This window comes from Rhamphochromis longiceps, linkage group LG7, assembly GCF_057381845.1.
Source record: "Rhamphochromis longiceps isolate RC_006_pf linkage group LG7, R_longiceps_female_GT1.1, whole genome shotgun sequence".
NCBI lineage: Eukaryota > Metazoa > Chordata > Actinopteri > Cichliformes > Cichlidae > Rhamphochromis > Rhamphochromis longiceps.
In genome coordinates this window covers 15,364,263-15,385,786 of record NC_140563.1, presented here as the reverse complement: position 1 = coordinate 15,385,786, position 21,524 = coordinate 15,364,263, and the positions used below count along the sequence as shown (strand labels likewise).

Genomic DNA, 21,524 nt, shown 5'->3' with positions numbered 1-21,524 from the left:
GTTTAGATTCTATTCATTTGCTAATTTTAGTCTTTTTAAGTGTTATAGGACGGAGAGCAGATGTCAGAGACGAGACGATGAGAATGATGATGACAACTATTTCGGACATATAAAATGAAATAAACCAATATACTCACATATAAAATGGTCAATTATATCAGCATTAAATTTAATTTTCTTTTCTTCTTTCTTTAATTTAATTTTTAATTTATTTCATGAGTTTCATGAACTTCAAGGTTTTTGACTTTGAAAACAAAATGTTAGTGTGGTTTCTAAATTCTGGCTTGATACATGATCCCGATTGCTTTTTTTCCCTAAAGTTTACGTGAGAGTTGAAGTAAAGTTTCGTATGTATTACCCCAGACTGCCACACAGTACTCTAAATATGGCAACATAAGATTAGTAAGTGTCACAATAAAACTCTGAACCTTTTGAAATCAGTTGACCCGCAGTGTTGTAGTCATCCACAGTCTCCGTAAAGATGTTTATGAAATCCTTGTCAGGCCTGTGAAGGGCCATATAATCCTAATCTTTGCTCTTAGATTACCTTCACTGTGGCTTACTTGTGCTTCTTAGAGACTGGGAGGATGATTTTTTAGTTGACTCTACTATGCAATCAGCTTCCACTCTGGGCTCAGGACACGAACACTATCTCTATTTTAAGGATTAGAGTTTAAATTTTCTTTTTTTTTGTTAAACCTTACAGTTCCAGGATCCAGTGACCCTGAACCTTGCCTTAGGCGTGCTGCAGTAGTCTCAGGCTGTTGCACTAATTTCCCAACAATGCACTGAGCATTTTCTCTCTGATGCCCTCTCTTGACTCCCTGTGTGGTTATGTGCCACTTTTGTGTGTCACTAACTTTTGTCTCTCTGCTCTCCTTTTCTTTCTTGAGACTAACCCACCAACTGGTGTATTTGAATAACCCTGAGCCTGCTTCTCCTGGAAGTTTTCTCCTGTTAAAAAGGAGTTCTTTCTAAATGTTATAAATAAACATTTAAAAAATGAGTTCTTCCTTCTCAGCTCTGCCAAATGGTAAATGGTCTGACAGTTGGGGTTGTCCCCCTAAAATTACAGTCTCTACCTTAAAACAAAAAGCACCTCAGGACAACTGTTGTTATGAACTGCTTTGAAATAAAATTGACCCAGAGGCACAAAATCCATATTACTTCAAAGACCATGTCTTCCTCATTAGTGCTGCTCAGAAACTCTTAAGGCCTTTCACCTCAGCTGCTCCAGTGAAGCTTCTCAGTGTCTGTCAGATCAGATGCATCAAGCTGGACAATAGTTTCAATTTGTGAAACTGTGTGCAAGGTGAAGAACAGCAATCATTAGACCCAGTCATGCTTCAGAGCCTTGGTGAAATATTCTTGACTGTTATGCACCAGCAGAGAGGTTTAGCTAAACAACACACACAGTTACAGTAAATCCTCTGTGTTTTCCTACCACCTGTGCCAGCCAAGTAAAACATTTACCAGTGCAAAATGCATTTAAGTGTTTCTGTGTTCACGTCAGCTTGTATCTCGTGCTTAAAGTTAAACTAGAAATTTATGATACCCGTGCATCCACCCATCTGATCTTAAGTGTGTTTTATAAGCAATAAATAAATGCAATCCACTGTTTAGTGCAGTGAGGCTTGTTTGGCTTACCGCTCAACCAGCAAATCCATTTTAGGAGTTTTGGTTATTGAAATGAATGTTTAGTCCAAAAGCTTGCAGAAGGAGCCAAAAGCAGCACAAAACCCTCCAGATTTTTAATGTAAAATGTTTGTTTATTTCTCAAAGTTATACAGATACAATAAAGCAAGAAATCAACAATATAAACCGGCCGTACACTTCAGATAAAAACACTCACAAGATTCACAATGAATAAAAATGATTTGACAAATTATAGGTACATTATTTCTCACAAGATATACCCTTATTGATTCTACAATGATGTTTATGATTGGATTAAAATGTATCAGGTTGTATCCTTCAAGTAATTCAAGTAATTAAAATAAAAACTAGAGTCTACCAAAATGGCTCTACCACTCTCTATTCTTAACACATAAACATGGCTAGTTTTGTTCTTTCTGTAAATAAGTTAGAAGTTTTCATAGTGATGTATGAAATGGGCCTGATCCCTCTTGTTCATCTGCTGGCAAGCTTTCTCCACATTTTTGGTCAGTCCTGGAGGACCACAGCTGAACACTCCAATTTTACCCACCTAAAGAAAATGATACAAATTCAGACGTTAGAATAATCCACTCATGTCCTCCGTCGGGTAAATAAGGACGGATGAAGGCCTGACCTCTGGATGAACCTCCTGCAGGGAGCTAAAAAAGGAGACGAAGGGCGGGCGGCCAAAGTGGGTGACGGACCTGAGGCCGGTGAAGAGGCTGCGGTTCCACACTTTTTGAAAATGGCGCTCACACACGTACTGCACACACAAAGATGGGGAAATTCATTAGTGAGTACAGTACTCATGTGAATCCTGACAAGAGTTATCACTTCATTTGCTTCAAAAGTGTCGTTAGACTGCATTTCAGGGCAGCTGGGATTCAGTCTCAGCAGCCTTCCTGTGTCTCATTCTAGTGGAGCTTTCAATTACAGGTTCATTGTAGCTTGTTGTTTTTGTTTTCTACACTGATTGCAGCGGTCCTGTAGTATCCTGCTGTTTAAGACACTCACCAAACTCTGAAAACTAAGCAAGATGTCAGTCTTACATGTTTACAGAAACACACACCAGGTTCAGGGATACTACTCCCTTTATGTTTCTGTTTGGCTGTTAATCTTGTTTTCTTTGGTTCTCTAGTTTTGTGACCCGTGACCATTAAAACACCAAGTCTCTGGTTGTTTAATGTTAGCCCACTTATTAACTTTCCTCACATGGGAAGATTGATAGCGGTTTGGGTAATTACAATAAATTTGCATACTTTTGTACTACGAGTGGGATTCAAACAGATCTATACTCTATGCATAATATCATTTTTCACACTCTAAGAGATGCACCGAGGGCACCGGTATATTGCCTAAGGACACTTTTTGACATGCTAAATGGAGGAGCTTTCTAATTAATGGATGACTCAAAACTTCAGCTAAAAGTCTGGAAACCAGGGAAAACAGCCCGTGAAACTCAGTCATGTGCTCTATTCTATTTGTTCGACCTGTAAAAAGTGGTTTCAAAGGAGCACTTGCTCTGACTGTTCAATAGGAACAAAGCAAATTCTAATCGTGCCCATGAAAGCGATTCTGCTAAGAAATCAGTAAAGGTTTTATCAAAATTAGACAAATAAGATGTAATGTGTTTAATAGCCAGCTTTACAGATGTTTTGCACAGGTTAGCTTCCTTGTTAGAAGGCGAGTGACATGAATCTTGTCATCTAACTCTCATCAAGGCATTTGGTATCCTAAACCAGGTTTGGCCAACTCCAGGCCTCGAGGGCCGGTGTCCTGCAGGTTTTAGATCTCACCCTGGGTCAACACACCTGAATCAAATGATTAGTTCATTAACAGGCCTCTGGAGAACTTCAAGACATGTTGAGGAGGTCATTTAGCCATTTAAATCAGCTGCGATGGATCAAGGACACATCTAAAACCTGCAGGACACCGGCCCTCGAGGCCTAGATTTGAACACCACTGTCCTAAACAATCCCTTTAATACAAATATTGATTTAATTGTTTGATAAAGGTTTAAATACATTTCACTACACTCTCTATTTCATGTGATACTTTGAAATGGTGACTGCAGATCTTACCAGCATGGTCGTGCGGAGGTCGAACTTTTCAGCCACCTGAGTGATATAAGTGTGGACCGACACCAGATCCTGAGTGTCCATTTCTTCCACCTCCCTGATGATGTCTGACACCCACTCAAACTGACGCTGTGTCCGTGTCACCCAGATGAAGTAAACCTGAAAAAGTACAGGACTGTTAGGAGGAGAATTTCAAGATAAAATGTGTTTCTGGTTGTTTCATTCAGGACTCACTTTTTTGCACAAAACCTTGGACTTGACAGAGGACTTGAACACCAGGTCTTTGAGAATTGAAGTGAACGGGGTGACTCCAATCCCTCCTCCCACCAGAACAGACACCTCAAAGTCAATCCACTCCTGATGGCCCTCGCCAAAAGGTCCATCCAAGTACAGCTTAGGGTGAAGTGAAAGATGAATACCAGTGCCATGAAAATAACTGAGATTCAGATGAAACCACATGCAAAAACAACCTACCTTTGGAAAAGCTCCAAGCTCCAGCAGGTTTTCCTCGGTGTAGAGCTCTCTGAGCTGGCTGGTCCACGGCCCCACAGCTCGGATGTGCAGGCTCAACGTCTCTTCGTGAGGAGCTGATGTGAGAGTGAATGGGTGGTACTCATCCGTGCCCAACATCAGACATGCTATGCGAACCCACTGGCCCGAACGGTAAACAAAGCCCTGTGGCCGCTTGAATTCCAGATGTGTCACACCTGCAGGTAGGATAAGTCATGCACAAACACATTGCATGATTTCAGTGAAGACAATGCAACATTTTCATTAGCAGAGATTGAAATCAGGTCGAGACAGAACAATGAGCCATTTAATAGAGAAAAGCCATGTTTAATCTCCCGAAAGGGTCACCTGATGGCAGCAGCTCAGCTCTGATAACCGGGATCTCCACCTTCTTCCTACTCAGGCTGATTAGTTTGTCCAGGAGGAAGAGCAGGCCAGGTGGGATGAGGTAGATGTGGAAACGAGGCTCTTGAAGCAGAGCGAAACTGCCATGAATAACTGTCTGTCAGGACAAAACCAAAGCTGGTATCACACCGCTGTTCAAAACTGCCTCAGTTGTGCGCTTTAAACCCAAATAGTACTTACAAGAATGTACACGGCAACATAGAGGTAATGGGTGATCCAAAATGCACGAAAACTGATGCGACGGAAATAGTGTGAGGCAAAAACGTACATGAATGCGAACGCAAAGAGAAGCAAGACCCCAGTCATTCCTATAAGAAAAGAAAAATGCAGAGCAAGCAAATTAATTATTAAAAAAGTAATACTGCAGCATGTCTGTAATCAACTATTTCATAGCATACCTGGAACAGTTTGAAAGAACCACCAGTACCACTTGGGAGGAAGTTCAGACCTAAAAGGAAAACACGCCAAACATAAACTGGGATAAAATTCCAAAATCTGCAACATCTAAGGTTTCGTTTGAAGTCTTACCCGTTGTTTGATACGACTTTTGGGAAGAGACAAGATAGGATGTTAAGGTCGCTGACGGAGAAGACGTAGATGTTGACCACGTGGCCCAAACTGTGAACAACTGTAATGAAAACAGAAAACAGTGAGCACCACATGAATATTTATATCACCAAACATCAAATCGTGACCATCCTTCCCATAAATACCGACTTGAGAGGATGATGGCACTCATGGCCATAAAGCGATGAAAGTCAATGGCAGCGTCAAAGGGGATGTATCGATTCAGGAAGGTCTCTCGGCAGAGCGTGATGAGGTTGCGACACACGGTGAGAAGCATGTAAGGAAACAGAAAGGAGATGGCAGCGGCTGAACCACGGGACACGATGATACCCACCATGGATGTCTCGGGGACACCTGTAGATACAGACTGCAAGCCATAGTCTGCGCACAGTAATTGTATTCAGATTAGATGGGGGGGAAATGAACATGCTACGGGGCTGTGATGCAGTGGGGACACACAAGGAAGATTTCCACTCACAGTAACATCTTTCAAGTGCAACACCAGCTGTGATGCCGTACACGATGATGAAGCACACAATGTGACGCCGATAATTCTCAACGAAACGTTTGAACTGCTGGATTTTCTGCTGGACCGGGTTCTTTATGTACTTCTCGCGCTTTGGCTTCACATAGACATTTGGAGTATGGACGTTTAACCTGAAAACAGTTGAACCTGTTACATTTTGTTTCCCAATCTAAGTGTTAAAACAGATCCAAAAAGAAAACAGAAAACATGCAAACACCACAGAAAAAGGTCCCACCCAGCTGGTGGAACGTTTCCTGCTGTGAGGCAACACTGCTAACTGCTGCCCCACCTAGAATGTGTGTCATTAATCTAGCACACTTAAGTAGGTGGGTTAATCTAACTTCAAAGTGTTGCAGCATCATAAAAAGCACCAATTTGTTTTTATATTTTTACAACCAACACACAGTTACATTGTCAGGCATTGTGTTTACTTGTGGATTTGAAAGGTGATTCAGGTGTGCAGCAGGGCACACCTCAGTGATGTATAAGACTAACACTACACAAGCAAGGATTCAACTGGCAGCTCGGGCTGTCCCTTCCTCACTTTCTTTCTTTCTTTCTTTCTTTCTTTCTTTCTTTCTTTCTTTCTTTCTTTCTTTCTTTCTTTCTTTCTTTCTTTCTTTCTTTCTTTCTTTCTTTCTTTCTTTCTTTCTTTCTTTCTTTCTTTCTTTCACATGCTTGCTGAGTGGAGTTGAAATGCAAGGAAAGGATCCAAGTGAAGGAAGCCAGGAGACTTGTTAGCATAGTGACAAGCAGCCGATGTCTCTCTTTAAAATTTTTCACGTCTTACTTTGAAGACTACTTTTCTTGTGTGCCTTCTTTTGTTTTCACTTCCCGTCTTTGTCTGTGTGTACTTATTCTGTGTGTCCATCAGTCCTTCAATGTGATTGGGCCTTGTCTTTGTCACTCACAGCATCTTCTGCAACTTAGGCTTACGCCTTTTTTTAAGTTTTGCCCCATTTTCCTTTAGTTTGTTTTCTACTTGTTTACTTTGATTGTTGAACTTCATCAGCCTAATTAAGGCTCACCTTTGGTTTTGCATTTAGGTTGTCTTGTAAATACACTTCACACACCAAGTATGGTTTTATTTAAAGCTGTGGTAGACTTTTGTCTTTCTCGGTATTCATAATTTTCATTCTTTAAAGAACTTAAAGAAACCATACCTTTTCCGTTTGCGTATCTCTGGTCCGTCTGTCTTGTGACTGCTGAAAAAAAGCAAAACAATATTGAACATCATAGAAATACAAGCTGGATAAAAGAAAGAAATAATCCTGGATTTTTGTCTTAAGTATTGCAAACATTTTTGATGTGAATGAGTTATGGCATCCAGTTTTCTCACCTGTTTGCCGGACAAATGAAGGACACTCTCTGGTCTCGACTCAGCTTCTTCTTCCCCTGTTTCTCCATCCCTGTGCACATGCCAGACACACAACTGCATCAGACAAGGTCAGAAAAATGAGGATGCTCTTAAACAAAACTTTCTCCAACCTTTGACATTGAGCTGAGCAAACTGCAGCTCCTTCTCGTGATCCCGCAGCAGAAAATGAAAGTCCTCCCACGAGATTTTCTCCTTGTCATCAAAGCCCGCGGCCTGCATCATGGCCTTGATGCCGTCCTCTGCCTGACTCTTTGAAAGAGCACCGTTGGAGATTTCTATGAAAGACCTGCAATTCATCAAAAGGTTGAAAATGACAAATAAAACACACAGAATAAATGTGGTGCACTCGTAAAAAAAGGGAAAGACCAAACCTGAGCATCCTGGCAAATTCTTCTTTTGATAAGAAACCAGTTTCGCCAATGTCGTTCATAGAAAACATGAGTTTGGACTTTTCCTCTGGAGACCCTGAACACATACACATATCATCAGACATCAGAATTTAAATGTCTATCAATCAAAACAAAAAAATTTAAAGGAAGTCTTTTCAAAGTACAGCATCAGGTCAGTTAAACTTCTGGGATATTGATCTGGTCAGTTAAGTAGCAGAGGGGCTTGTTAATCAGTTTCAGTTTCTTTGGAGTTAACAGGTGCACCAGAGAGGCAGCAATGAAACAACCCCCAAAAAAGGAATGATTTAGGTGGTTGTTTTCGGACTTTTTATTCACAACCTTTGCATTTGGCTATAGTCAGTGTAACTACTGGTAGCACAAGGCGATACCTGAACCCTACAGAGGTTGCACAGGTAGTTCAGCTCCTCCAGGACGACATATGTGCCATTACTAGAAAGTTTACTACTTTACCCAGCACAGTCTCAAGACAATGGAGGAGATTCCAGGAAACGGGCAGAAAGCTGGACAGGGCCGTAGAAGTTTCTTAACCCATCAGCGGGATCAGTATCTGCTCCTTTGTGCAAAAAGGAGCTGGATGAGCGCTGCCAGAGCAAGAAAATTACAACCAGCAGGCCAGTGGTGTGAACGTCCCTGTACAAACAATCACATATAGACTTTATGAGGGTGGTCTGAGGGCCCAACATCCTCACAGGCTCCCGTGTTCACTTCCTGGCAGTGGAGCCCGATTGTCAGTTAGCATAGAATACCAGAAGTGGCAGGTCCACCTCTGCTGGCCTGTGCACACATTAACTGGCTGAGCTAAATCCAGTAGAACACTTCTGGGACACCAGTTTGCACCTCAAACTGTCCAGGAGCTCAGTGATGCCTTGGTCAATCTGGAAGGAGATCCCCCAGGATCTCTTGAATTCAGCCCTCTGTATGTTGATCATTATGCAATGTGGCATCCTATCATTCCTAAATGAGATGTGCTGCTTTATTTTTTGGAGCAGTGTACCTACAGTGTAACTGCTTTCATGTGTGTGACTGATGTTCTTCATTTTTACTTGAAGTTGGACTGTTTTTCATGATGCTTTAAATACTGTTCCAGCATTTTTTTAAATTCTGGAAACCCATTCTTGTTTGTTGTTTTGGAGTTTGTTTGTTTTTTAATTACTATTGAAAGAATTTAAATTGCAGATGCACTTTTAGAGCCGTGGCTAAAAGGCAGAGCATACTTTGAAGTCACTAGTTTTACCTTTCATAAAGATAACAATAACATCCAGAAACTCTTGAAAGGAGAGGTATCCATTGCCATCTTTATCAGCTAGTGTAAACATGGAGTCCACAAATAAGGAATCGGATTTGAGGCCAAGTGCATCAGCAAACTCCAACGCCGTCAGCTCACACTGGAGAACCTCCCTGGCTTTCTTGTGGGATATGCCACTCATGTCTCCGGCGTCACACTTCTCTATTTCCAAGACCTGTGAGGGAAGTGTTATTACATGTCACCATAGTGTCATTACTAATATCACAAACGTCAGCAGCATAATGTCATGGCAGGTGAGATCACAATCAAGACCAACAATTAGTTCTGTTGGTTTGTGGTCTGTCTAATTTGACCTTCAACTAGGATTGACGACATTTTGCGGCCAAGCACAAAGCTGCCGCCACAGGTGACAGGAGACAGAATGACATAAACATCCAGAAGGTGACTGTACCTTGGAGAAAGCGTGGCGAATGAAAGGTTCAACAATCTGAGCCCTCTGCTGTCTGGTCAAAGCCTCCTTCAGCAGTCCCTTCTCCCTCATCTCTCTGACTCTAACCTCCGGCCTGACGTCTGTCACCTCTGGGCGCAGTTGCCTGACAAATTCCATACGTTTGCTCTCTTCATCAAAAAACAGCACCTGTGTAAAACATTATTTAAAAAGGAAGAGGGTGATAAAAGCAATGGGTTTTAGTGATGCATGCATGCATCTAGGACCAGATGAGGTGGAAAAAAAGGGGGGGCATCACATTGTCAGCGAGAACGTTGGTGCCTGCACCAGATGCTGCAGAGGCATTTCTGGGTTTTTGGTAATCTGATTACAACTGTATCCATAGTTTAAAACCATCTTATCCCAGTACTCACCAGGTCATACTCTTTTGGCACTTTGAGCAGCAGAGCCTTCTGCTGACAGTCGTTGGAGAGAACGACATCTAGGTAGTCCTGATTGCGCAGATTGATGCAGCGGTGAGCAGTTCCAGATCTGTCACAGACCTGCAGCCTCCGCTTCTCATCGATCTCCACGCTGACGGGCTGCAACTGTTTTTTATGACCCTGCCACTCGTATGCTAGAGAACATAAGCAGAATGAGATGAAGGTTGTGATAGCTTTCTGGATAAAATATGGAGGAGTCTAAAAGAACATGAGCAGAGAAAAACTAAAAACTTCTTTAACCATCTCCAGCTTTTCTTGTTTCTAGTAGGTTTAAGGTCAACTATATCCTTAGATTCATTAGTATTATTAGATGACATATTTTTACAGTTATATTCACACAACTGGCTCATTTTTTAATGAGACATAAATCATAGCTGATGACATAAACTGACATTGATCTAACCCAACAATGGACACAGCAAATAAATAACGTTTGAAGCTTTTCCTTTTAAATCTTATTTTGATTTCATACCACTGAGTCCCACAGCCGGCTCATCTGTTCTGTCACCAGCTTTCCTTCTTCTTTGGAACTTCCTGTAGCGATACTTTCTTAGATACGCCACCGTAGAGGCCACCAGAAAACTCACTGTAAAGGAAAACAATCAAATGCTTCACATTCAAATCAGAGTTTTTGCCAGGCAAGAAGACAGCGAGACCGTGACGATACTTACCAACAGGGAAGAGGAACATGACAATAACAAATATCCCAAAGCCAGCCCTGCTCCCATCAAAGTAATCAAGTTTTGTGGCATTAGTGCAAGAATGGAGCATTGATGCATTTAGCTGTGTGGGTTGAGGGCAGGGGTCACCTAATGACAACAAAGAGAGCTTTTTTTTATTTTTAAAGGACATATTTATATATAAAACTGAAACTTTTTGATCATAGACTTAATTTATTTGTACCATCCTTCCAGAAGAACACGTTATTCTGTATATGTGAGGCCTCTGCACTTGTCACCGCAATAAGGACGTCACGATACGTCACACTGCGGATCGCTTGGATCTCTTTATCCGTAAACAAACTGGAACCCCAAGAAAAAAAACACTGAGACGACTAACTCAAATGCAGTGAGTTTTCTGTTCAGAAGTTTGTAAATGTAAAGGATAAAATATTCTCTTTCTACTGTATGAGGAAACTGAAATTACCCATTCTGCTTGTTCTCAAACCAAAAGCGGTCTCCATTTCTTATACGCTCAAACTGATCCAGCACAATAGCGGAGAAAACAGGACCCGGCCCATCAAGAGTTTCCAGCAGTCCTCCAGGGAAGAGCTCCAGCTTTGAGATGTCTCCATCATACAGTTCTGCAATGTCGCGGAGCAACTGTTGCAACAACACATTTGTTTAATTCCCAGAATTAATGCCCAACTTTCTTTACTGTGTGTTTGGTTTTCAGATTTGTACCTGTGGGTTGGTGTGGTTGAGCTCAGGATTAATATCCTCAAATTTGTTTACAGGAGGCAAATCCAGAGCCTTTCTAATCTCAGTGTAACTCCGTAGACCAAAGTCTCTTCCTCGCTGGATGGTCATAGCCACCAGATCTGTCCGGGTGAACCTCAACGGTCCGTACATAAAATCTATCAAAGTATAAATAAAATCAGAGCGCTGCATATTTATTTGTTTATTGGGTAGTGATTAAGAAAGATTAAAAACCTCTCAAGTCCTCCACAACAATATTATCTTCTCTCTCTGCAATCTGGGAGGCCATTCCCATGAGGAGGTCATCTACATCCTGGCTTTTCTTCATATTAACTTCCTGGGAAAAAATGAATGATAGAAACATTTTAAAATCTAGGAATGGGAAGTGCATAGTATAGTAGTTCATGCTTTAAATTCTGTCACATGCACAATACTGTACACAGAAAAAAATGCCTCTCTATGCTCTTCTTTTCTCTCCCCTCTTTCCATCACCCTTTAACCAGTCATGGTGAAACTCAGAGGCTTGGGTTGGTTTTTGTTCTTGGACCAAGATAAACTGATAACTGATTAAACTGACATCATAAGAAACTGAAGGTTGACATCCAATAAATAGTTAATTGATAACACATTTTCCTTTCTTTTCCTTTTTGTTTGGGGTGTTGAACTATTTCATTTCTTTCTGGTTTTCACATTCATTTCGGTTGTCTAAATTATTTTTGTGGTATATTTGAGTTGTTTATTTTACTTGAAAGTATTCCTACTTTAACAAAAAGCCAAATGGAACTGAACAAGACATTTAGATAAAGCAAATTTTCTGTTTCATAAATCTTTGGTCCTGTGTGTTGTGTGGGTTGGAGGTCTTAATTTACTCCTACAGAGTTTGCTGCTGCCAGTCTCCTTCCCAATCCTAGTAGATCAGTGAGCGTGAATCTGAGTAAATCTGTGATAATTCTAAACTGGAAAGCTCTAGGTCTAAGATTCTTGATACAAGCCCTAGATTCAGATATTGTAGATGTTATACTTGGTGCCAGCAGTGTAAATCACTTTATTAAGATAGAGGGACACACGTCACATTCAGGTTACAATGGCAAAAGCCAAAATGGAGTTCTTCTTCCACACTGTCACCAAGTGCTTCCTCACGCTGTTTGATTACTCGGGTTCTATCACTAATACTGTACACTATTTATCTTTTCAAATCACCTTGATAAAACTCTTACAGTGAACTGGCAGCATTTACATAAAACTGAACTGATTAAATATCTTTTCAGTCATCCTTGGGATTTGTCTCTTTCTGTGTTTCCACTAAAAAAAATAAACAACTACTTTGATCCTGCTCTCACTAAAAATCTTTTATACAAATAAGAACATCAAAATGAAAGCTGGTGGTGAAGCGTGTGGTGCACTATAGCAAACTTAATAAAATGCAGCAGTCTAAACAAAACATACCTGACGTTTCCAAAAGCTGTTACAAAGGCGCATTGCTGGCGATGTGCTCCCATCGATGTTGATAATTTCCCGAAAATGGCAGGTTCTGTTTCTGTAGGAAAACAAAGCGACAACGCACAGTTATTCTCACAGCATCTAGATGTAGGGTTTTACATGCTGTCTAACAATATTAACAGCAGGATACTGAGCTTTTATTATTTCTCTCCAAAGGAAATATGGGAAGCAGTGGTATGTTTCTTTAAACTTCAGAGGTGTGTTCCCCATTCCCCCTGTTCCCAGTGGTCCCAGGAAATAAAGAATCATTACCTCATGTAAACACCAGGTGGAGCCATAGTGATACCAAACCGTATGGCAGCAGCCTGAAACTCAGGTGAGATCCCTGGATCAACAAACTTCTGGTAACCTGCATACATGTAAGTCAGAACATAATAAAAACAAAGTGAAAAAAAGAGTGACAGCAACAACAACAGAGTGAGAATTACTCCTCAAGCATGCAAACTTCTACCGCAGTGAGCCAACAAACGCAGTGAATAGAAGAAACAGTGAAAAAGCGACTGAGGTGATGGGATCATCTGACCATTATCTTCTAACTTTCTTCAGCCGTGGCTGCTTATTCAGCACAAGAAGAAGACTCGGGTTAATGCTTTGCTGACGGCACACACTTTTTGTCAAACTCCACCACCGATGGCTCACCTCACCACGGCTTGTGGTCACCGGTGCATGACCTGTTCTTCCCTGCTTCTACATGCACATGCACTCTGGCTGATTCTTACCTGGGTAGGGAGGAAGCTTTTTGCCATTAAGGTACGCAGGCAGCCATTCATAGAGAGCTATATTCTGTGTGGAAACAAGGCAGGAAAAACATCAGTTTTTTATATTTAAACTGTGTATGAACCAGGCATAACGCAGTAGATTGATGTGATGATGAATCCAGTAGCTTACATTTTAAAAATAATTAATTGCGGGTGAATGATCTATTGTTCTAAAAACAACTAAAAACATCAAGACATGGTCACTGCGGTTCATGACAGCTTGCGCAGGGAGCAGAAGTGCTAATCAAATGAGTGAGGGATGATGCATTCGCCTTTAACGACCACCTAGCATTGATGCAACCTTCTTCTCTCAAGAGTGCAAATTAAATCAGCATCTGTGCAGCGAGAGGATTACGTGGAGACTTTTCCATCTACCTGGAATGTGGCCACAACGGTCTTCCTGGCGTTTTGAAACAGCTCCTCGTCTGACCACTCTGGGTGATTGTTGTGGAGTTTGGAGGCGATATGATTGTGGTACCGAAACCAGATAATCCCCTCTGCTGCTGTGAACACGTTCTCGTTAGCCCAGGCATTTCCCAACTCTGGGCAGAAAAGAAGATAGAAAATCTAGCAAATTCTCCTCTGCCATCATTTCATTTTGCATTATTATCACAACACAATATACAGAAATTGCCTTTACAGTTAATATTATAAAATAAAAATCAACCGAACGATCATTAATATTTCATGCATCTTTAGCCAAGTGTCCATTTCATTTTGTGTTGATTTTTCAAGATCTCTGACCGCTAATAGAACAATAATTTAGCTACTTGTTTTTAAGGACGTGACAACAAAAGGAGAAGATCCTCCCCAGACAGCCAACAAAAACACTGGTTTCATGACACCTGTATGCCATCTTCTCTGCTATAAAGAAAGGGATTTACTGTGGTTGGCGTGACAGGCCATTTACAAAACAACTACAGAGTCATAACCCACGTCAGTCTGGGCCTCCCTTGACTCACCCTGGCAGACTGTAACACTGACTGAGGGTGAAGAAGTATTTGCATACATTTTTTGGGTGTTTGTTTTCTTGTTTGGGTGGATATTACCACATGGCGTACAAAGAGAGTTATGTGATTTGGACTTATATAATGTGCAATCACAATGATTTAGTGATGCTTACAAAACAAAAACATATACACTGTGTGGACAAATGTACTGAGGCACCTGCAGTTTTAACTTAGAGGGGCATGAAGTTCCCAGCTCACCATTCTTGTGCTGATGTTCATGCAGAGAAGGTTTAGACTTCTGCAGTTATTGAGCCAGCAGAGTGTTGGCAACTTTTCCACACTATCTGCCTCACTTGGCAACTCTGTAACTTTACATGGTCTGCTGTTTTGTGTTGCTATGGTTCCTAAATGCTTGAACTTAGATCTACAGGGAAGAAATTTCACAACCTAATTTGTTGCAATGGTGACATCCTGCTATAGTATCACACTCAAATCCAGTGAGCTCTTCAGAACGACCCAATCTTACACAACTGTCTACAAAGGCTGACTCCATGACTGGTGCTTGATTTTATACACCTGTGGTGATAACAGTGTCATCCTGTCTCCCTCTAACGCAGGGGTGGGCAATCTCAGTCCACGAGGGCCAGTGTCCCTGCAGGTTTTAGATCTCACCCTGGGTCAACACACCTGAATCACATGATTAGTTCGTTACCAGGCCTCTGGAGAACTTCAGGACATGTTGAGGAGCTAATTTAGCCATTTAAATCAGCTGTGTTGGTTCGAGGACACATCTAAAACCTGCAGGGACACCGGCACTCGTGGACTGAGATTGCCCATCCCTGCTCTAACCCCAACTGGCTGTGGCAGATCACTACCCTTCCCTGAGCCTGTTTCTGCTGGTGGTTTCTTCCTGTTAAAAGGGAGTTTTTCCTTCCCACTGTCACCAAGTGCGTTTTTAAAGTGGGTCATTTGAGTATTGGGATTTTCTCTCTATCATTCTAGGGTCTTTACCTCACAATATAAAGCACCATGAGATGACTGCTGTTGTGATATGGCACTATATAAATAAAACTGAATTGAATTGAATAAAAACACCTGAATTTAAGAGGTGTGGCCCAATATTTTCCATATAGTGTATGTGGAAAAACCTCAGTATCAGTCTCGATATATAATGACTTCCTCTTACTTTTTTTTAAGGAGAAGAAAATATTCAGATAATAGGCAACTGCATTGTTAAGTTTTGGCACACTAAATGTCATCTCTTGCAAACAAAATTAAGATTTAAAAAATGTAAAATAATACTATTTGTGTGGGCTTCCCAGACTCCATTTATAGAAAATAATTATGTTTTAAAAAAGCTATTCCCTACATGCTATATGTCCTCCTACATGTAAGTATTATAATTACATATGAGGGTTAATTTTGTTCCTTTTTTATATTATTTATATTTAGTGATCTTGTCGGATGGGAAATTAGTGTTTGACACTATCAAAACTTTGTTTTTTCACCATAAAGGCCTTCTGCTACAGCTTCTCTTGTGGAGGGATCAGCAGCGCTCCACATCTGGCGTCCTCCTTTCTTGGGCATGTTCCACTCAGAGCCTGAAGTGAGGAGGCCTCCAGAGAAGCTTCTCCGGGAGTCGGACCAGGAAGTGGAGGGGCCATAAATGGAGCTACCATCTATCCAGGCGGTCACCAAGTTCACCTGTATTGTATAGTGTGCATGTCACATATAAATCAGGAAAAAACTGCCCATACAGCTGTTTGCACAGAGACACATTTACGCTGAAGACCTTAGACGCAACACAATTCTATCTTAACACAATGGTCAAGAAAGAATTGGTACCTGTATGCGAGGGTTACTGGGACTTTGTCCTGACTCTTTGTCCCACGGTCCTCTTTGGAAGAGCAGGAGGACTTTCCCGGAGGCGGTCGGGTCAAAGACAGGGTCACCTTTTGGGACTGGGATGTGCATGAACTCAGGTGGGCAACCAGGACTTCTTGAGTCAAAAATTTCAAATGTAACATGATAACCTGAAAAAATGGAAAATAACTTCCTTTTACCTGCTTTATACTGTACTACATATATTAGCAGTTGTCAGAGTGAACCAGGCGCTCAGATGACAGTAAAACTTATTAAACGTGTCCAATAAGGGAAAAGCTGAAAGCGTTTTTTGTTGTGTTAACTAAGTACTGTGGAAAGTTCACAGTGATTCAGTGGTCATTAAAATGTGTCCAGAATTTGCACATTTATGATGATTTATGATGATTCATCCGGTGAATCATGTCACACTCCTCTCCCCTAGATAAGTTGCCTTTATCGGTTAAAAGTATCGGTATTGTTATTGGTATAGGAGACACTAGCCATGCATTTAATTGTTATCAATTTCCCAACCCGAAATTGAAGTATCGCACACCACTATCTCAGCAGACATCTTGGTAACGCCTCCGAACTCTTATTTTGAAGGATGATCTAAATTAACATTAATTTCAGAGTCAACAAGACGTAAAACTACACACACTGAAACACCAATCAAATCCGACCTTCATAATGTGTGAAAGGTTTGCTGTATTTGCCCTAAATTACGTTTTTAAAAAGTTTCCCCCTTGAAGGTGCACAAGTAAATTTCCAGTCAGGATTCTAGGCGTGCCATGTTTCAGTGTCAGTAATATCTGTGCTTTGTATCCTTCTTTTGCTCAGCGAACCATTTTATTTTACATTATTTATATAGCTTTATATTTACCAAAGAAAAGCGAGAGCACGGTCTGGTTGCGTGTGGAGGGGAGACCCGAGGGCCCCTCCGCCAGCAGCCTACTCAGTCTGCGGGGGTTTGGAAGCAGCGGCTCCTGGACAGGATGGTAGACTCCGTCCGGGTAATGCGCGGGCACGAGGCGCATCAGATGAGTACCTGCGCGAGCACAAGCACAGCGCGGTGATGTAGAGTTTGCAGAGTTCACCGCGGCTGCACACTTGAGCAACTCCTTGACTTACCGACAGCTCCGCGTCGGGGATATCCCAGACTGTTGTACCAGCCGTCAAAGCGAGGAACCTCCCAGGTTATCTCACAGTGCGAACCTGTTCGGTACATGTCGAGCAAATTGGAATTTATTTTACATTAATAAAGTTAAAAGAGTCTGAAAACACGGTCTTTCCTTTCTACTTACGTTCACTAACAGTGAGCACCAAGCCAAACGCAGCACACACACTCCAAACCCATTTACGCAAATCCATTGATGCGAGAGGTGCTCCTCAGCGCAGGATTCGGCCAAGAGGAGTAGTTGAGTACTGAGAAGTGAAGACGGAGTGAAGGTAACTTGTATTTCCTTTTATATCCTGATTAACATGTAATTAAACAAGGCTGCTTTAACAGAAAGAAGAAAATTCCTACAAGTTTAACTCGACTGCGCTCTAGTTTTTCAAACAAACAGCAAAACTTGACAAAAACCTAAACTGCACCGCTTCATCGCGACAGTACCATTTAACGTGTATTTTATGTCTATTTAACTCTAGTCCAAAGAAAATATCATGTGCCTTTTATCTCTTAGTATCTGACTGAAGATGAGGAAGTAGTTGATTCTCACCTACTGCAGAGGTTGAAGTGTTGCGCAGAATAGTTCAGTAGCACAGGTGCTGCGGAGGGATGGTGCAATACTAAAGCTTAAATGTTCTGCACAGCTTATCACAAACTCAATGTGACCTATTTCCCAAATGGGAATGGCCATCATTCCTGGATCACACCTCTTTTCCACAGTATTCCAGTTAATGCATCCTCCTCCCTGGTGAAACGAGGGGGGGCCCTGCTGGTATAAAAGAAGCCTATGCTTCTTCAACCTTCACACTTAACTTCCTTCTCCTTCAGTGATCACTGACTTAACTTTAAGGTAAGATATCTCTATCTCTAAGATATTTCTATACAATAGGTTCATTGAGTTTTTGTCATTATTATTATCATGATTATTTAAGGTGTGACTGAACACACTAAAATCAGGATGGAGAAAAGAGAAGAGCAATGATTTACATTACAGTGGCAGAGGTGGCTGAATGGATGTAGGATTGCATGTGTTTGTCTGTTAAACAGATGCATTTATTTCTTTGCAGCGAAGGCACACAGTGCCAGAGGAGTTAATAAGGCGGCCATGTTTATGTTTAATCATGCCATGTTACATAGTCGTAGTAATGTAAAGCACCTTATCAGCTGTGAGTAACAAGAGTGTCTATCTCTGCATCTGGGTGGGGAAACTGAGAACTCTGTCACTAACACTGTCTTCTCTGTTATGCTGTCTAGTCTCAGTTGTGTCTGTAAGAGCAGAAGCTAAGATGACTTTCTACGATGACATTTACCCATTCTACACTGTACAAAGGACTCCGTTTATCTTCAGCAGCCGCTTGCTCACCATTATTCTGGTCTTCCTTGTGTTAGCGGTCAGTCTTCTTCTCATTCTACCCGGGATACGAGGGAAGTCGGTGAGTGCAACCAAGTCCAAAAAAAGAAAAACTATTACTCACTGCAAATGAGTGACGAAACCTCACTATTGTTCTCTCTCTTTCTGCGCCTCCAACAGTGGTTGCTGAAAAGTGCAAAAATAATAGCAGTTGTAATGCTGTCATTTCAGTTTCCTCACCTTTTTTTTCCATTTTAGTCACCTGAAATAATTTGTCTGTCTCTTCCTCTCAGCGGCTCTTCTGGACATTTAGAATAGTTACCAGCTTGTTCATTGGTGCCGTGATAGTGGGTGAGTTTTGCATTCGTATTGTTTTTCAAAGATTTTATTCTTCCTGCCACCTTTGTTTTCTAGACTTTCAAGTTAATTTTTTCCCTGCAGCACTCAACTTCACTAACGACTGGGCCGAGGCCAGAATGACCACGAAAGCCACCTATAAGTCTTTCAGCAACGCGGTGGTTAACGCGGAGATTGGCTTGCATGTCGGACTGTATGGCATTAACGTTACGCTGAAAGGTGAGTCACAGTAAGCAACCTGTGACGTCTCGTTAAATATTCCTGCAGTTTTTATTGTGAAAGGAGTCGGTGCTACAACAACATCTTCTGCATATACACGTCAGAAAAGTTCCTTTTTTATCTGTGTTGCTTAGTAGTATTTACATCTGTTTGATCTCACTCAGGGAATCCTGTCGTACAGTTTAATGAGACCATTGACTACAATGAGATGTTCACCTGGCATGACACTATTGAAGAATATGAAGAAGCTCTGGAGAAAGGTTTACCCAACCCCATTCTGTATATCGCTGAAAAATTCACCCCGAGCAGCCCGTGCGGTCTCATCTTTCAGTACAGATACTCTGGACGATACGCGTCTGCAACACTCTGGTGATTGTTAATAACTCATATCTTGATTTTGTCAAATAATACCGTGCGCTCTAATTTTCGGGCGATGTAGAAATTCCAATCCCTGTGCAATAATTGCTCCACAGGACAGCATTTTGCTGCTGGATGCTCGCCAACATCCTTTTCTCCATGCCAGTAATCCGGTACGCTGGGTACATGGTGGTTGCCACTGCTGCATTCATCTTCTTCTCCATGATCTCCTTCACCACCATCATGAATGTGCCTCAGTGTGTTTTCTACATAGGAACTGACTCCTTTGAAACAGAATACAGCCATTCGTTTTGGCTGGCCCTGGCTACAGGTAAACACGTGAATTTGCACATAGATTTTGCATGTTTTGCACTTGAATTTATCATTCCAAGCCCGACTGTTACTAACTCAGGTGATTTTCAGGCATCCTGTGCACCCTCATTGGGCTTCTTGTGGTGCTGCTTGACTTTTTGGTCCCTGAGAAGATGAAAGAGGCTTTCAGTGTCGGTGTCGACGGCTGTGAAGACGAGGATGATTCATACAGTGAGGGCTACCTGAATTCATTTTTCCTCGATGGAGTGACAATTTCACCAGTGAATTTAAAAGTTACAGAAGTAAGTACATTCATGAGGGTGGTTCGTACAGTTTTTGAGAATATTAGTAATCAACAAATTATCTTTCTGCTGCCTGTTAATATCTCAATCATTTGTTTAAAGCAGCAACAGTTCTTATCTTTAATATAAGTAAATTCTACTGTGGGACAAGACCGAACAGTGTATTAATAAGGCATTCCCATAGTTAGTTTATACGGCCGCCATAGTCACCTTTATATCCATGATAAAGACGTCGTTCAGCTAACTTTGATCGTTTTCTTTCTGTGTTACAGGAACATTTATGAAGCTGTGCAGATTCCCTCTCAGGGAGATTTCTTTGTTCATACTTGAAAATAATTTTTGTTGAATGTGTTACAGTTAAAGTCTCGACTTTCACATGTGTTAGTTATCTGTGTGAGCCTGTAAATAATAATGTCTTAAAATTGAGTCCACTGTAAATAGTCACATTTGTAAAGGTCACTCTCATGTTGTAGTAGCTGTAAATAAACATAACTTCGTATGGGATCCATACAATGTGTATATAGTGTGATGGGTGTGGATGGTAGAGCTCTCGTTGTTTTGCTTGTTTGGTAATGAAACATGAGACAACACAGATACATATTGATTGTACACAGAGTATACACTTTAAGAATCCGCTTTTTTAAATGAAATGCACATTTGGTTTTATTTACATTAAACTGATCAGAAACTTGGTCAAAGACATTATTAACCTCTTAAGCCCCAACGCCCCCTGATACGGGGGCAAAAGGCAGGGGATCAGTTAGGCTTGGGGCTTAAGAGGTTACTAAAATTAAGCCTACTCGATCCAAGAAACTGCTTAAAAACTGAAGATGTAATACGACAGCACGTGCTACTCCCTCCAGAGACCAGTGCAATCTGGCTCTCACCAGAACAGAAAACATTAGAGTCTCTAGTTTCAGAAACACAACTCCTAAGCTGGCAGCATTATTGAATACCTGCAAGAGCCAGATGGCACAAATTTACGACGGGACTGGTGAACACATTTCTGAACATTTAATGATATACTAAGCAAAAACAAATGTGCTTTTTATTTCTAAAAGGAGATTTCTAAGCGACCCCACACTAGTGAGAAGCAGCGAGAGCCCGAATGTTGGAACATGTGGTTTCCTTGCATCAGATTCATGCACACACAGTGCTCTGATAGGTTGAATTGATTCTCTTGTAATCCTGTTAAATATGTTTTTTTTCTGTCCTGTAATTTTTTAAGAGCTGAATAAAATGAAAACAAACAAGTGCTCAGCA

The 21,524-nt window shown here is 41.3% G+C and overlaps 2 protein-coding genes across 2 annotated transcripts; one reads left to right on the top strand and one right to left on the bottom strand.

Moving 5' to 3' along the window:
- Positions 1-1,795: 1,795 nt before the first annotated feature.
- On the bottom strand, positions 1,796-17,599 carry duox (dual oxidase). Its single transcript, XM_085411085.1, has 33 exons — positions 17,497-17,599; positions 17,324-17,407; positions 17,076-17,240; positions 16,178-16,365; positions 15,841-16,036; positions 13,758-13,924; positions 13,344-13,407; positions 12,877-12,973; positions 12,571-12,661; positions 11,359-11,461; positions 11,110-11,282; positions 10,853-11,028; positions 10,610-10,728; positions 10,378-10,515; positions 10,179-10,292; positions 9,638-9,840; positions 9,228-9,413; positions 8,765-8,990; positions 7,492-7,585; positions 7,231-7,406; positions 7,082-7,151; positions 6,906-6,947; positions 5,695-5,873; positions 5,367-5,597; positions 5,178-5,277; positions 5,048-5,097; positions 4,830-4,957; positions 4,593-4,746; positions 4,209-4,441; positions 3,969-4,127; positions 3,738-3,893; positions 2,291-2,419; positions 1,796-2,206 (listed from the first exon to the last, which is right to left on the bottom strand). The coding sequence occupies exons 1-33, from the start codon at positions 17,561-17,563 to the stop codon at positions 2,084-2,086; spliced, it is 4,581 nt and encodes a 1,526-aa protein (XP_085267211.1). The 5' UTR covers positions 17,564-17,599; the 3' UTR covers positions 1,796-2,083.
- A 1,050-nt stretch (positions 17,600-18,649) lies between these two features.
- duoxa (dual oxidase maturation factor) lies at positions 18,650-21,515 on the top strand. Its single transcript, XM_085412454.1, has 7 exons — positions 18,650-18,796; positions 19,008-19,065; positions 19,156-19,290; positions 19,455-19,659; positions 19,764-19,978; positions 20,071-20,261; positions 20,534-21,515. The coding sequence occupies exons 1-7, from the start codon at positions 18,650-18,652 to the stop codon at positions 20,543-20,545; spliced, it is 963 nt and encodes a 320-aa protein (XP_085268580.1). The 3' UTR covers positions 20,546-21,515.
- The last annotated feature ends 9 nt before the right edge of the window (positions 21,516-21,524 follow it).